This window comes from Ambystoma mexicanum, chromosome 10, assembly GCF_040938575.1.
Source record: "Ambystoma mexicanum isolate Mex_15411 chromosome 10, UKY_AmexF1_1, whole genome shotgun sequence".
In the NCBI taxonomy this organism is placed as follows: domain Eukaryota; kingdom Metazoa; phylum Chordata; class Amphibia; order Caudata; family Ambystomatidae; genus Ambystoma; species Ambystoma mexicanum.
The window spans coordinates 849,569,213-849,587,109 of NC_090932.1; the positions used below are offsets into that span (position 1 = coordinate 849,569,213).

At 42.7% G+C, this 17,897-nt stretch overlaps 1 protein-coding gene across 6 annotated transcripts in view; it reads left to right on the top strand.

Annotated features, from left to right (window-relative positions):
- The window catches only part of LOC138491794 (multiple epidermal growth factor-like domains protein 6), a 1,495,213-nt gene that overhangs the window by 725,569 nt on the left and 751,747 nt on the right, over nt 1-17,897 (top strand). For all 6 annotated transcript variants that reach the window (XM_069618507.1, XM_069618508.1, XM_069618505.1 and 3 more), the window contains exon 6: nt 2,424-2,546. In XM_069618507.1, the coding sequence (XP_069474608.1) occupies nt 2,424-2,546 (123 nt within the window). The remainder of the gene's footprint in view (nt 1-2,423; nt 2,547-17,897) is intronic.

Here is a 17,897-nt window from a genome sequence, read left to right on the forward strand (position 1 = left end):
GTGCAGATTTGGATATTTACCGGACTTTTCATTTCCCGGACTTTAAGATACGATGTTTCAATAACTTTTTTAGGGTACCTTTGATGTAGACAATTTTGAGCTGTGGCTTGACATGCTGTGTCAAAATCTACAATATTACTGCAGTCTTCTTATGCGAATGAATTTGCCATAAGGAATGGACCATAAAAGACTCTTGGGATGGGCACTATTCGCGTGTAACGGCACATTTGCACCAGTGATTTTTCTATGAAGTTCACATCCCAATTTTTGGTTGACAATTTTGATTTTTACGTCAAACACAATATCATGCGCACTATGTTGTTCTGTGAATTGTAAATTCAATTTGTTGATGTTCAGGAATTTTACAAATTCTTGCCATGATTGAGCGGTACCATTCCAACTAATGAAAAGGTCGTCGATATAACGGTGCAGGCTGCTTGTTTTTTTGTTTTTTTTGTTGCTCTGTGCAAAAAGCCAGTAAAATTATTTAGTTCAGCGACCTGTGGCTCCCGCAAGAGCCGCCTTATATCTTACAAGAGCACCAACTCCTGGCATGAACCAACGATGTGCCATCGAGGGCTGGGCCAACAGAGACGTCAGACCTGTCTCACCGAAGATGGGTTTGTCGTCAGAGCGGCAAAAGCCTGTGATTCTGTACAGCGTGGCTCGGCACTCTCCGTTCAGCATGAAAAAGCACATACGAACAGCTTATTTCATTGAGTTCATAGCACAGTAACCAGAGTTCTCATGTACAGGTCACTCCTACCACACACTGTAATCTGTCCTATAATTGGCAAACGCCCCTCTGTCAGGATGTGCCCAAGGCGATTTATCTGCAAAGTCATATTAAAAATAGCGACCGTTTTTATTCCACTGTGTACGTGTTCTAGTTTAGTGCTACAGCGCCAAAAATATTGGGTTCCAGCACATCTGGGTCAAAGGGAAACATGATACAGTGTCATAATTAAGAATGAAAGCACACCTTTGACCCCATGCATTAGCCCTTAGTGTGTTTGCTCATCCTTGATCTTCAGCGATCGGTTAATTGGGGCTTGTAAACGGTGTAGTTACTGTAACAGCTGAACTTTTTTGGCTGTTTATGTCAACTCATTGCCCACGCCCGCCTTTCTCAATTTTCTACTGTGCGGGCTTCATTTTTTTAAAAGCTTGTTTCCAACAGACAAACGTGTTTATAAAATGCTTTAAGGTTGATTTTTTGTATAAACCTGCTGAACTGCGGTGTCCTAGCTAAGTAAACATGGTCATGTGACCGTCAGTAAACATGGCTGTGTTTTTACAACAGTATCAATGAGGGAACACATAATGCAAGAACAACTAATGCCAGTATAGAATACAATAGGACCACATCATTAATAATTTTGACAGCCCACATCATATCCCTTTGCATATCCTAAACTGTGTATTAACCATCTGGCACACCTGACCTTTTACACTGCTGCTCTGCCTGGCCACTCCCACCTCTATTCAGACTTTTACAGTCAGAATACCCATCAGGTCACAGCTGTGCTTTACAAGATAACATACCGTACCGTACCATAGTGTTTAGCCAAATCACTGCACCCAATGTAGGTATTTCTCAAAGCGTGACATCCACCAACTATAACATCCTTACACATTTATCTTTTATCGTTGTCTCCCCCTAAGAAACCCCAAACTGTGGCATTGCCAATCTTTGCTTTATATTGAGCTCCACCTTGAGTAAAAATACTGTTTGCTGACACCCCATGGGCTATTACTGCTTATATTTTCTATTAAAGACCTCACTGTAATCTCTTCTTAAAGAGCATTGCGCCCCCCCCCCCCCGGCCCCCAGGCGACCACTATGGAGGAAAGCCCCACAGTCTGAAGACCAGTCTCGGGGGGATAGCTCAGCAGCAACGTGCTTGCTTTGGAAGCAAGACGACATGGATCACCACAGGTTCAATCCCCGGGTCTGCGCTTAGAAACCTCTGGGTATTAAGTGCGTTATAAATATCCTATCATATCATATCATACCAATGAACTAGATGGAGGGGAATAGTCTGCAGTGGAGTAAATGTCAAAGTGCATAATTCATAAATAAGTTATGCATTCTGAAATGTGCTTTACATGCCTCTAGCACTCCATACTCTGCACACTTTACTTGAGGGCACAAATGCACCTGCAAAGGTATTTTCACATCCATGTTATGTTTTTATGGACCTGCCCTCAATCAAAATGCATTCCCTTTCCCTGCTTGTGATGTCAGTTGATACACACAGGTATGGAAAAGGTGTTATGATGATGGCCTTCACGTGATACAATAATAATGCATGACTGCAGCTCTTGAGTGGCCAAACATGACAGTGATCAAAAATGGTTCCCTTTTTTAAAATGAACATTGGTGACTTTGTAATTGCCATCACCCTAACCTTCTTTTACAGATGTTGATGAGTGTGATGTGGTGAATGGAGGCTGTCAGCAAACCTGCGTCAACACGAAAGGATCCTTCTTATGCAAGTGTGACTTCGGCTACAGACTACATACTGATGAACGTACCTGCATACGTGAGTAGCCTATATAAGTATTTGTCTAAGGGTGAGAGAAGAAACATTACCTCTGGGAAGGAGAAGTAGGCAAGCTATCGAATCCCTAATTGAGTGGCAGATGTCATAGCCATTTCATCAGACTATTCAAATTCAGAGACTGTCCGAAATAATATATATGGTTCATGGTTACAAACACGAAACTGCTACTGTGAGTGCTTTGAAGAATTAAATGAACAGTAAGCCGAGTGTACATTATGTACTTAGTAGTTCAAGAATTAACCTTTTTCTTGCAGACATATTTGTAAAGCAGCCAGGATCCTCGATTGGTACTGTTGGTTCCCTTCCCCTTCCTCTTTCTCATAAGGGTAGTCTGAATGAATCCCTTAGGAGTGTAGCAGACTACCCATCTTAGAACAATGACCTTTTATCACAAAATAATGTATAGGTTTTTTCTAGTTTCTATCCATAGGCTCTATTCAGACGCATGGCACATTATGTTATGACTACAATACATCCTGAAAGTGATCCTCACAAATAAACATTGTACAGTTTTCAAAAGTGCCAGTTTGCAATGCCAGTAGGCTTGTAACGAAAACAAACACAGATTCCTCGTTCAAGATAGCTGTGCTTTTCACCGAACAATGAAACGGTGGCGCACAGCGAGAGGCTACAGTGAAATAGAGCGAGACAGAGGGAGTGAAAGAGAGTGAAGAGAGAGAGAGAGAGAGATAGAAAGACAGATAGAGAGGCAGTGCTAGATTGTGTATGGTACACCAGGTGTGATAAATTGCCATCCGGCAAGGGTGTGTAAGCCCTGGCTTTCATAAACTCCATGCCAAAAGCATAGTGTGTAGCAGGGAAGCTTCATAGGTTGCAGGTGCCTGCAGTGCAGAGGCTGCATTTAAGATATGCACCCCTGCTCCAAAAACTGCATAAGTCTGAGGATCCTGTCCTGGTGGCACACTAAACTGTAAATATAAGCCATATCTAGGTTGGAATATGGTGTCCAGTATCTATCCCAGCCACTCAAAATTGATTTCACACTTGTCAGCCAGTTCCATGTCTTTATAACAAATCAAAAAATAACGAAAACATTTGTGTAAGAAAAATAATTAAAACATGTCTAATTTGTTCTCTTTTTTAATTTGGGGGTGCTCCCCCAAGCCCCAGCTTGATTAACCCTCCCAACCCACCCCCACCCTTTTTAATCCCTTACCCCAACCCATATATACTTTTTAATCAAACATTCGACATTTCTTTCGATATTTTTTTTCAGTGTAAAATAATAACTCTATTTATTTTTCGTTATAATCACTGTATACTGTGTCAGCCCTGTGGGCCCCGTTCAGCTGTAGAAGGGTTATGTGTATTGCTCCCAGACAAGGCAAACCTCTGTGCACTGCCAGGACTGTACCCTTGGGCGTTTGCTTTTCTTTGTTTGTAAGGGCAGGTAACACCTTTTCCCCAAGGACAGCCCCTCCACAGATGCTCACCGGGGAACAGAAACCAAGAGGGAAACCCATTCACAGAAAGCCAGGCCCCACACCAGAGTGATGCATTTCTAAAGGCCAAGGTGTTTGTTCTTAGGGAGAAAGGAAGGGTAGAGTAGTCAGGGGAACTCTGTTCAAGGGAAGGAGGCTTGCACCATTTTGAATCTCCCTGCCTCTTTCTCTTCTCTGTCCCCTCCACTTCCTCTGGAGCAAATCAATTTGAATGTGACATCATAAAGGCAGTCCACTAATTTCTCTGTGAGGAATTGCCATCTGGCAAGGGTGCAACACCCTGTCTTTTTTATTTTATGAATAAATAGAATGATGAGGGTACTTCCATCTGCAAAAGGGTGATCTGCCAAACAGATTCCCCTTTTTTATGACTCCATGGCAAAAGCATAGTGCACATGCGCCCTGCCACATCGGTAGCCTGATCCGTGGTTACTTTTCTACTTACGGCACACCGCATTTTCAAAAGTCACAAAATGCCCACTCTACAGCTGCCGTGACAGCCAAGTCCCTGTGGCACAGGGGGCCGCATTTAAGGTATGCCCCCTGTTCTCAAAACGGTGATGATAATAAGTAAACCATGCTGGTGCAGGGTAAACTCTAAATAAAAGCTATGCCTGAGTTTGGGCATAGTGCATGGCACTATGTATGATCATGACCACCACATCCCAATTGATAGTGTATGTCAGCTCCTGTGAGTCAGCCCTGATTTACTTTTATGACTGTGCTGTGTTTTTGTTTGTAAAAGAGTGCGGGCTGAATGGGCCGTATTTACCCCTGCTCATGCTTGTACTCCTGTGGAGCAAAATCCAATTTGTCACACTGGTGTCAAAGTGGTATATTTGAAACAGACTGTCCCTACAGCTCAGCTACCCAAAATAAGTGTGCAGTTACTGTTAGTTTTCACTGCCAAGTTATTTTTACAACCATGGAACTGTGCATGAGCACAGTGTAGGCCTTGACAGCAAGCGTCTTGCGCAACCTCTGTTGAGAGAGGGGTCGCCCTCATTGCAGAAAGGTTCAGAAAGCTAAACTGTTAAATAGCCTCCAGCTTTCGAGGAAGCTAGGCTGATGGATGGTTCTCAGTGGCCCAGCGGTGAGCTGGGGCCCTTAGCTCTATTGCCCATTCACTTGCAGGATGTGCAAACTGCTAAGGAAAGTGACAGTGATAGCACTTCCCAACAATCCTCCCATATGGTGGGCATAGTGGTGTCCCAAAGGTCCTGAGTCTACCGCAAATCACACTCATTGGTTACAGAATAGCCTTTCCTCCGCCCATGTTATTACAAAAGGCAAAGTAGGTGTATCTCTTAACTGCTCCTGTTGTACCTTTCATTGCATTGTGTTTTGGTTTGTAGAACTGTGAGGGTTGAGTGGGATATTTTTACCCCTACTCATACTTGTACTCCTGTGGAGCAGAATCCAATTTGCCTCAGTCTCCCACCACTTCTTTGAATCATATTGGGAATCATATTGATGCATGTTTGGATCACTTGAGAAGACTTTGCAGACTCCTCCAGTTGTGAGGTGAAGGCAGGTGTTCCAAAGGCTGAGGAGAGCTCTGTCGCAAACACATACTCTGAGACCATCCAGGGTGAACTGCTGCTGCAACAGGACCTACTTCCCTGCCAGCCACACAGTAACTCAGAACTCACCATGTTGGGGGACCCCTGCATTTGTGTGCTAGCCTCCCACTTGTTTGGGAGCATGTGAAAAGGGCTCATCTTGTACCTGGACTGGGGCTCACAGCACACTTAGAGCCAGGACAGCTGGGATCCTAGTGTTATTTACCATTGAACGGTTAAACACATTTGAACCATCAGAACCCTCCATTGCTGCCTTTGCTCTATCCCACTCTTTGCACAGCACCAAGAAGTCAGGTCCGGTGACGCCGACATACCAAGAACTGCAAAGAAGGTACTATTGACTGCTAACTGCCCCTGTGATCCATTTCTGGGCCCTAGAGACTAGTTAAGTACTTTTGAGCAAAAAGGGTTCAACGTGACTGATCTCTTTTCAAGAAGCTTGCCTTTCACCCCTGATTCATAACCCAGAGTGAGGCATCTACTATCTTTACTTATTCTGTGTTCTTTCCTCAGGGGTTGTTTTTGTGTAGTGTTTTACTAGCTATTATTGCACATGCTGTGTTTAATTAAAGTGTATATTCTTTTATAGAACCTTGATTGGACATTCCTTTATTTTGGACTGTAATACATTGCTGTTTGGGTAGCCTTTCTTCAGCCCATGTTACCACAAAAGGCGAAGGAGGTATATCTCTTGACTGTGACTGTTTTACCTTTATGATTGTGTTGGTCTTGGTTTGTAGAAGTGTGAGGGCTGAGTGGGCAGTTTAGCCCCTACTCATCTTTGTACTCCTGCACAGCAGAAGCCAGTTTGTCAAATTGGTAGATAGCTGTTGGGTTTAGAACACACACAGCCTAGTTAGTCAAAGCAAGAGTGTACATTTAACGCTAGTTTTAAAGCCAAAGCATGTTTTTAAAGTACAGCTCCCCTCACTGATGATGCCCAACAAGGCTGAAACGTGTATGGGGTTGCTGTTGGTTCTCTTGTTCAGAAGGGAATTGCCTTAACATTTCGGTGTTGGACTGCCCATGTGGGTGGGGCAAAGACTGATATGCAAATGAATATTTCCCATCTGTGAAAGGTGCAGTGAGCTAAAGTGTTGTTGCTGACTTTCGAGTGGGTACCTTCCCAAAGAACAGGTCAATGGGTCGTGTTCGTTCTCACAGAGAGTTGCCTATGACTAAAGTTTGACTGTAGCCTTGGGGGGGATTGCTTCTTTGAGTCCTTTGTAGGGTAGGTAACATGCCTTTCCCAAGGGCAGCCACTCCACGGTACGCTGACCTGCGAACCGAAACCAAGAGAGACACCCATTCACAGAGAGCCAGTCCTCACATCAGGGTGCTGCATTTCTAAAGGCCTTTGGTCTTAGAAAGAAGGGAAGGGGAAGAGTTAGAGTAGTCAGGGGCACTCTATTCAAGGGAAGGAGACTTGCACCATTTTCAATCTCTGTGCCTCTCTTTATCTTTCCTGCCGCTCCACTTCCTCTGGAGCAAAGCCCTTTGGGTAGGAAATCATAAGGGCAAGGTCCACTCAATTCAAGCGTTGGACCCCTAAAGCAGGCTAGCTTTAGTCCAATCACCTGGAGACCTTTGCCTATAAAAGAAGGGCTCTCCACCACTTCTTTGAATCATCCTTGGAATCATCTTGAAGCATCTTTGGATCATCACTTGAAGATTTCGTTGGACCCTCCTAGGGGACAATCTTTTCTGAGACCTCCAGGTTTGAGGTGAAGGCAGATGTTCCAAAAGGCAGAGGAGAGGTATGTCCCTTAACCATCCATAGGGACCATAAGAGGTGAGCTGCACCTGTACAGGACCTGTCTCTCTGCCAGCCACAGCTGTACTCAGGAACTCACTGTGTTGGAGGTCCCCTGCAGTTGTGTGCCAGCCTCCCCCGTGTTTGGGAGCCTGAGAACAAGGACACATCTTGTCCCTGAATACATGGAGTGGAAATCAGAGCAACCTAAGAAGTTGCTAAGGAGTGATCTACTGCTGAAGCAAGAACGCCTTTCTGCCAGTCACAGCGGTACCCAGGAACTCAGAGTATCGGCCCAGGTTACCACAAATGGCAAAGGAGCTTTATCTCTCGACTCTGCCTGTTTTACCTTTGATTGTGTTGGCTCTTGGCTTGAAGAAGTGTCAGAGCAGAGTGGGAGTTTTTGCCTCTGCTCATCCTTGCAGGGCTGAAGTCAATTTGTCACCCTGGGTAGAGTAGATCTTTAGTTGTATTGGGAAGATGGACTAATCTGTGTCAGGGGTGGAAAAGTAAAGTGTTGATTGTTCAATATACATCGTCTGGCACTTATGTGTTTCATACTTTGGGAGACAGGATGGACAAACTATGGGCAAATTTGATCAAAAAGCAAACCTTATCCAAAAGTAAAGCCGGTCAAGTGGCACAGCAAGTAGAGCGCTCGCTTTGACATCAGTGCAGAGCCTGTTAACAGGTTCGAATCCCGGCAGGGCCAAACTCAGCCTTTCATCCTTCCGAGGTCGATAAATGAGCACCACACACCGTGGGTAATAATAAGCAGCGCTCAGATACCTGAGGGTTCGTAGCGCTATATAAATGCCTAATTATTATAATTATTATTATTAAAGTGATGCCTTTGCCGCCTGATCACTGTTGTTTTATATTCACTTAAAGGTATACATCCTCATTCTACTGAGATTGAAATTTGTACAGAAAATGCAGGGTTTGGAGAATGCAGGGAGTGGGCACCATACTTGTTAAGCCTAATTATTGAACAGTGATACCTTTACTTGGTCCACACCAGAAACTGTCTTGCTCTTGGGGATTTGATACAACTGTGATATAGTTCTTCTACTCACTACCAGAACTAGGTGAACCCAGGTGGTAACCCCACAGAATATATTTTATAAACCCATCCAAAAATGATTCATCACACAATCTGAACTAGATGTCCATTTCTGTGTTACCAAACCATTTGCATTAGGGGAAGTCTTTTCACTCAAGGTGTTTTCTTTGTGTTTGTTAATCATAAACACATGCCACATATGGTATCAGACTGCATTTGATCTCCTAAATCGGGGAAAATATCTCAGCTGTGTCTTTTCTAAAGAAACTGAGAAAGTAACTCTTGAGAGTAGCACACCGAACGAAATCTGTGTGTGTGTGTGCCCTCTACTAAGTTCTTAACTTAGGGATATCCCCAAGTCCTCTTTAAAACTCCTAAATATGGGGTCTGTTGTGCAGAATCTATCTGTTTCATGACAAAACTGGCACTTTGTATGGCTCTAAAAACAAAAATGCAGGATTTACCACGTCCACACTGTTCTACAATGAATGATCTGTATTGAGCATTAAGCCCCGAGAAAAATTCAATCACAGGTTTGCTCCCTTGGCGCAGGGTACTCGCATGTGGTTCTTCAGCATCAGCAGTCTGTCAGCACAGAGGCTGAATTCACATAGGACGAACATATGTTTTTCCCACCTAGAAGAAGCATGTGACATTTACGGATGTATTTTGATGGTGGCCATCATGTTTCTTTAATGGTCTCTGCCCCATTTATTTATTTATTTATTTATTGATTTGTTTATTTGTTTATTTAGACATTTGTGTAGCGCACCAAGCCCTCAGGCATCTGGGTGCAAGTTTTTCTTCTTTTTTTCTTTCGACATATACAGTGGAATTTTCACAGTGGTCAGCATACAGACAAATAACAATTAACAAGAAACTATGAACAGTGTGATAAGGTCTCCATTGATATCTGTCATGTGCACAAGCGAGATTAACTGTGATTATCCACATGGGGTGGATGTATGCACGAAAACCTGGCTCCAACTCAGTGTATTTGTGTTATATAGATTTTGTTAAAACCTTAAAATATTTATGAAACACATTTGAAAAACATACATTTTCCACAAAATCCAACGCATCAAAATACATAAATCATAAAACCAAATTGTACGTTATCATAAAAACACATCAATTTGCCATGTCCTTTACCCTACAATACTGTTCCCCATAAATACAACTTTAACGCTTTACTAGCTCAATATCAATTAGAAAAGTATAGAGTACAAATAGCAGGGAATTACAGTAATATTCTGAGAATAACCTTCCGCCTAGCCATTCGCAGGAGGATAATATTAAATCCTGTAAAAATATTTTGAAGCATTTAGTTCGCAATGTCTGAATATTTCCGCACTGCACACACAAATGCTGGAGTGTTTTGTCAGCTAATTCACAGAACTGACAAATTGAGTTTCGGTTAGCACCACATCAATGTGCATACATTTACTGCGCATACGGAAATGTCGAATTTCGACATCCCAATTTCACTGCATACGTTTGTGGGTGCCTGGGTAAAGTTAATACTAAATGTGGGGGGTATGAGCGAGCTGCCCGGGGTCTTCCCCACATATATATGCAGTGAAAAGTGGGAAAATAAAAAAAAAACATGATTTTCATATGCGCTATAAAAAATGCACAGTAATCACACAAATTCGAGGTTTCCAGGCCAACTTCTTTTCATCTGACATGATTTGAGGCGTTAGGCAACATTTATACCTGAAATCTAAGGATGGATCTAGCAAACTTCCAGGAGGGCTATTTTATCACGTACCTTGTTACGGCACCCAGCCTACGGTACCGTTTTGCTAAAACAGCAGTTTTGGTTCCGGAGGCACCTCTTACCGTCTCAAGAGTGTTCCACTATTTCAGTTATACTCCGATTCATCTTCTCTAATAATAACTCACAACTGTTTATCAGAGGTTTTGCAATTTTGGGCAAATTCACATCAAAGTCACTGAAGAAGGTATATACAGATGGGTTAGTGAATTTTTCACAGAGCTGAATTTTCTTCCGTAGGATGTTTTATATTCAATGAAATGATTCCAGATGAGATGATGGCAGTGGCAATGATTGAGAAATCCTGAGTGCCATGGCAAATTTTCCCCACAATAATATCTAAATTGAAATCCTCCAACTGATGGTGAATTTACAATCCATATCCAAATTTTGGAATGATTTTTGCCTCATAGAGCTTAACCAGTGACTTCAGTAAAAACGTCCCAAACCTACTAAAAAGGGGCTTCATCTGAGCGATCAATGGTTTCACATTTGACAGCAAAAAATTAATTATCAATGTTTACCTGATTTCGTAAATATTTGGAAACCAAGATATTTCAGTTCTGAAACTTCTCATATAGTCCCGACTAAGGGCTAACCCACATGTTTTTCAAAAACATTTTTTGTTTTGGCCACATTTATTGCCAGATTGTTAAGCCAAGCATAATGACCAAAAAGTTTCCCAAATCCTGACAATTTCTACTTTAGTACAAAACATTAACAGAATAGCGTCAGCGAAAGTTAACCACAATTGTCTTTTCGAGAGCACTACTGGCAAAAGGAATGCAGTCGTTTCCAGAGCCTCCCCCCATATCGGCTAAATATCCATTAAAAAGTAGAGGGACGAGGACACAGCCATACTCTTAAGGTGGTGAGGGTATGGAGTTGTATGATTGCACAAAACAAATGGCTTAGAACTTCTGACCAGAGCACATTTCTGTCAACATTCTCAAAGGCTAATGAAAGATTTACATACATAGACAACAGGGACTATTCTCTGCCATGTCAATTGTTGAAGATGGTCTACCACTATTTCTGCTGTAGTAGTACCAACCCCTGCTCTAAACCTTATCAGATTATTTTGTATCACTCCACTGGACTGTGCCCGTGCACTCAGATCTCTCATGACCAATGTGGCAGATTTGAATCAACGTCCAGCAGAGCGGCCAATCTGTAGTTTCATGGGTCACTCTTATTCCCTTTCTTATAGATTGCTACTATATTTGCTGTAGATGAAGTAACTGGTATTTTATGGTGGAGGATAATTTCTTCAAACAAGTCAGTCAGTATATAGGCCCGAAATGGGGCGTCTGCTTTTAGCACCATATTGCAGAGTCCATTTGGGCCGGGGCCCCTAGAGCGACTGTTTTTTCTATCAGTAACTCACTGTCAAGACTATCAAGTGTTATATTCCAGCTGTCTTTTTGATCGAAAATTACTTTAGGCACATTAGAAGAGGAATATAAATCCTCAAAGTGGAAAACTAACTTTGTTTCTGCAATAGGAGTTTCTTGGGGGCCCAACTTTAAAAGTTATTACCCGTATTTACCAAATCTTTATAACTAATGTTCAATTTCTGTATGAGGCTTCTTAACATAGCCCCGCCTTTTAACTGATATGATGGGGAAAGTTGTGCTTTGACTCCATTTTTGAATTTCTGCTTTTCATGTTTAATCAAAGTATATTTGATCGTACTGTTGCCACTTCCTATCATTTGTTTCCTTATGTTGAATCTCATTTTGATTAAATATTTGAATCTATATATTAGATGGTATGGACCTTTGAGAAGCTGAGAGGGTAAAGGTTCCTCAGTGGTTCAAGGAATCATGACTGAACCTAGGGAAACTAGTTGATGTGCATACATTATATCTTGTAAACTCACTAGACTGCTCCCATGTTTCCTTGATCACTGTAGTACATTTATGATGTTATAAGACCATATAAGTCAATTTGTAGCCTCATTTACTAAAACCTGAGGACATGCAGAACCAAGCTGTAAAACCATTGCACACAAAGAAAGAGCCTAAAGGGAACTGATAGTCACTAGGAGCCCCATCATTAATCTTAGTGGCGACAATATTGAAACAGATTAGCTGTAACAAAAATATAATCAATTCTGGAGGCTTGTGTACCTCAATATCAGGTGTTCTGGGCCTTCAAATCTTCATCTACCTGCCCATTCAAGGAAATCTACCTGCCCAAGCTGAACCATTTTTTTTTACAATTATGCTTAGTACTTCCCAAGATGGTAACATTTCTTTTCGCCAGCTGCTGTTGTTTTTTCTGCCTGATTCTCTTGCACTATCTAAGGGAGGCCCATATTCCTGTATTCCATTATGTATTAGGTTTGGTTAAGGATTTTTGTCCAAGCTCCCCTACCGCTCTTGAGATGCAGGCATGACAGAGAAACCCAAAAAAGCAGTCAGTCAGTAATTGCTTTATTCAGCAAATATGCCTTTAGCACACACAGTAAAACATCATTATAAGATACATGGATTTCATACAAAAATGTGGAATTCACATAGAAAATAGAATTTTCAATTCATATGATTGCACCACTAAAAATCCATTAACAAAAGTAAAAAGGCACATGAAGTCAGTCAGGTAACAAATAAAAGTTTTCTCCGAAGCCAAGCACAATAAATATATTTCATAAAAAGTATGTATCATTTATCACTGCAGTAGATAGACACAGCGCAACAGCCTCTATGATGTTTTTGGCTCGTGCTTTCCTATACGATGGGACCAAATACATGTTTCTCAAATCACAGTAGCGCTCACAAAAAAGCATAAAATGTGTAACAGACTCAGGGACCAACCCACAGACCAGCCATATTTCAGAGTTGCCATCCCTCCAGCCGTGAGTAAAGGTCGCAACCTGTAGAGTACCAATCCTGAACTCCAGGTCCAAAGTGCAACCATAAACTGAGGTTATTAGATACAGGTATCTCTCCCAAACTTTGTCAGGTTCCGAGGAGAGATAATCCAGCCCCAGTTTCAAATTCAGTCACCAGTTTATAAGCTGTTCCTGAATATCCCTTTTGGCAACCAGCTTAACATCTCTTTTTGAATTAGAAGCCATGCTTAGAGGATTTCGCCAAATTTCCTCCAAACCAGCCACTTTAAGTTAGTGCGTACATGCATCGAAGAATGCAGAGAACGTCCTCCCGGATAATTCAGTGTCTGTGAATGTTTCCTGGTACTTTCGAAGATCTGGAGACCCGCATAGTCTAACCCAGTAGAAGACAGGTTTCCAGACCAATCGATAAATAATAGGTTCGACCCCACATTCCATTAATAGTGGGACACTTGGAGAGCTGCTCCGTAATCTCAAGAACTTAAAAAAAATTATTCTCAGCCACTCCCAGGTTTGAAGAGTTTATATGGCCCCATGTCACGGCTCCATAGAGTAGTGCTGATATGGTCTGGATCGAATATGTAACCGCTTGCTCTCCATGGGAGACAAAACATTTCTTTACTCCACCCCCATTTCTCTCTAGGATAGTCTGTGCCCTACTAGACCAGGGTGCCCATGATCCTCTATCAGTTAATCTCACTGCCAGGTAATCGTAATAGTTAACCTGTTCAAGGGCAGTCCCACCCACCTCCAAACAAAGCGTTGTGACCCCTACCCTCCTTGGTCTAAACATCAACACCTTTGTCTTACTCCTATTGAGGGTAAGGCCTAGCTGGGAGCACCTTAGAACAAAGTGCTCCAAGCCATGCCTGATCCCCACAGGAGGCGTAGCCACCAGAACTGAATCGCTGGCAAAAACAAGTGCCGGGAACACATTAGCCCCAAGTTTCAGAGGTTCAAGTTTCACCACAGAACATTCTGCCATCAAGTCCAAAATAATCTTGTTAATGTAGAGATGGAACAGAAGTGGGGCAAGGACACAGCATAGCCACACACCTTTGTCAACTGAAAACTGTTTGGTAATCTCTCCTGCCAAACCCCACATCACAACCGCCTTATTGTTAGAGTAAAGCTGGATTATTACTGACACCCTTTAAGCGGGCACCCCACGGTTCAGCAAAACCTGCCATAACTGGGCCCTAGGCACACAAAAGCTCTGTGGCCTCACAGGAACCTGGAAGAGATCTCCCAGGGCAAATGTGCAGCGGGCATCTAGAAGGAGCACTGGGGCAGCTGAAATGGAGGAAAGGATGTGTGTTCACTTAGGGACTTGTGGAATAGTGTAGTTCTCCCAGAACTGAGCAGGAGATGGAGCTAAGCAGGAGAATGCACAGTGGGGCAGAACCCAGCAGAATTAAAAGCAGAGCAATGAGAAAGATCACTGGCAGCAGCTGGAAAAGAGGAGAGGGTGCGTCCTCAGTGGAAGACGGAACAGAGCTCTCGGCACAGCTTCATGGGAGGGGAGCAGTGATAGCACCTGTGCAAGGTGAGGCTACGTCAACGTATGATATGCCACAGCCTAAGAGTAGGGATTGTAAATGATTTGACAGTGATCTGAAGGTTGCCTGCTTGGAAAATTGACCATTCAGAGGATTGTGCCACTGGTCATGTTAAAGTGTGTTTTATTTACACAGACCTTCCATAGCTCATTGAGGCATATTTTAACATTCAAAGTAATCGTGCAGCCTTAAAGCCTAGTATATAGTGTTAGTGTTTTCCCAACAATGGCTTAAACGCCCATATCCTGCACATTCTTTCTTCTGTGAAATGGAGGGTGACTTGAGTTTGCCCTTGAATGAAAGGGTATCTTTGGCGAATATAATTTGGCCATTAGTTGGCAGACCTATTTAAGTTTTTCTGGATCTAAAGGAGCCATCATTTAACAGGTAATTATGCAAAAACTAAAATTTGAAAATGTATTTTCTCAGAGTCCAGGATTTCCCAGTATTTCTTTGAATTGTTTTGCATGAGTATTGATTTCTTTTTAGCATGGGGATAGATGCACTTTGTAATCACGCCTTGCCCTCCGCTTTTGACACATTTGTTTTCTAGCCCACGTGCTCTTTTGGTCAAATTTCTTCTTGCTCTGGTGTGTTTTGTTCATCTTTGATGGTAAAGATCCCTCCAGGCCCCTCTTTTCTTCCTTGCAGTCTTTCCACGAGTAATGCAGTTTAGAATGTTTCTGGTCAATTTGCACTATTTTTGAAAAATAAGAAATCCATCCTTCTTTCACATTGTATTTGCATTCATTATATTTCACTGTATATTTCAATCAGACATAGGGTATGTTGGTTGGACATGGGAAAGACTCAAAATCATTTATGAACAATATTGTGGCAATAAGACCGAGGGTCTTATAGCCATTAGTACCCCTGCCCGTTAGACCGGGATACTATTGGCATTTTTTTCTGTTTCGAAACGCTGCTGCGTTTCGAAACAAACAAAAAAAGTGAAAAAAATGGCCACTGGGAAAGGGAAAACGGACTACGTTTTCCCTTTCCCAGTGGCCATTTTTTTCACTTTTTTTGCCATCGGGAGCGGACGAGCTGGGAACAGAAGTGTTTCCAGCGCGTTCGCTCCCAAGAAAAGAAGGAAAAAAGAAGGTAAGTGTGGTTGGGAGGGCGGGGAGGGGATAGTTTGTGGGGGTGGGGGGTGGAGGAAAAAAAACTTACCTGAGTCTACGGCGGGGGGCGAAGGCAGCCTCCAGCCATGGGGAGGCTCGGAGTGGGGATTGCCTCGTTTCGAGCCTCCTCATTGGCTAAGGGACTGCCACACCCCTCGCCGGGAACAGAGTACCAGGCACGCACGGGACGCACTAATGTACACGGGAATACTGTGTGGCTTAGCTCAGAAACAAGCCAATCCACACATAGTATTCCTGGTATACAGCGCGTGCCGGGTACTAATATACATTATATTCAGTGCCTCATTTTCTGAACAAAGGAGAGACTCCCTAAACAGGCAGGGCCAACATGGTGGGAAATGGAGAATGGTAGCGGTCACCCTTGAGTAGTAGTTAGCTGAACATTTAAGGGAAGCCAGGGCTTCCTCTGTCTTTCTAAAGCTTCTAGGATCACCGAGGCTTCCTCCTTTCTGATCTTCATAATCAAAGGAATGAGCAGAAGTGCAAATAGCAGTACATCCCACCACTTGAATATCTTGTGTCTGGAGCACTGCCTCATGAGATGGGTGTCCCTAAATGGATGGAAATATAAACTTTACTTTAATTCTTATAACGTGCCAGATCACTTAAAGGTCTCAAGGTGCTCAAGAAAGACACAAGACACACAACCACAAAGCAGAAGGCTGATGAATAACTGTCTCTAATCTACACTGAGATTGAAAAGGAATATCTTCATTGCCTTCCTGAAAGAAACCAGCTGGAAACTGCCCTAATTGACCAAGGGAGCTCATTCCAGATCAGAGGAGCCCAGCAGTCATAACTGGTTCCACCAAATATCTTAAGATTACACCTGCGAGTGAATAGATTGTGAAGATGGTTGGACTGAAGGGTCCTTTTAAAGGGGGCCTCCTTAAGGCACTCTGAAAGGTAGTTCAGTGCTAAGTCGTGCAGACATTTGTAAGTCATCACTTTATTGTGAATTCTATGTCTCACCAGCAACCAGTGCAATTCACACCTGGCAATGGATACATGATGTTGCTTCCTTAGACCAGCCACATATCAGTAACTCTGTCTTACCATCATTAATGGGCAGAACATGCAAAGCCATCCATGATTGGATGGCAGAATAGAGGTTATTAATTTTTGTGGAGTAAAGATAGTAATCTCCAGACCGTTCCAGCAAGACCTGGGTGTCATCGGCATAGTTTACTGTACCCAAATGCTATCAATCAAATCAAATAGAGGTCTGGTATAATTGTTGAAAAGCATGGGGACAGGCAAGAGCTCCCTTAGGGCACCAGATGTCAATTGGAACAATGAGGCAAGTCTCCAACTGCGACCCTATGAGGTCCTAAAAAAGAATGGATCCAGTCTGCTGCAGATTAAGAGCAACTACCCAGCTCAATGGCTATTTTCACAGGTAGCTTTTGATCAGATAAGTCAAAAGCTACAGAGAGGTTCAGTAGCATAAGAAGTGCAACTTGCCCTCGATGGAATGATGGAAGTTATATTGGATTTTAAATCGAGGAGAACTGTCTCAGTGCAAAAGCCCGTACAAAAGCCTGATTTTCAGTCTCCTAACAGGATATTAGTTTCAATGAAGCCCTGAAGATGGCTATATGCTATTTTTCTAATGTTTTCAGCAAAACCAGAGCATTAGTAATTGGTTGATTGTTCCCCAGTATGGCTGGATCCAAATTGTCCTATTTTAAAAGGAGAGTAATCCATTCCTCCTTGATAGAGGAAGGGAGTAGAGACTCAGAAGGAAGCATTTATAATTCTGGTAATGCAGTGAATCAGTGGCCCGTGCCCTTGGTTATACTCTAGGGGCATATATCACCATGTCATGAAGTAGGTTTAATTCCTTTTAGAGTGTGTATAACATCACCCTTGGATAACTAATGGGAGAAGAAGAGGGGTGAATTTGAAACGGGGACAGATTCTATGGATGCCATTCTGTCATCCAGTGATAAAGACAAAGGAGAAGTGTTTAGGAAAGGGTGACCATCTAAGAGGCTCCATTGGTATTTTCATGAACTCGACTTGGATAGCTTGGCACCAAGCATCACTTTTTTCGATCATAGTGTTATTCTTTCCTTCTAACTCTCGAAGGATAATGAACAGCTCCCGCGAACTGGATTTAGCTTCCAT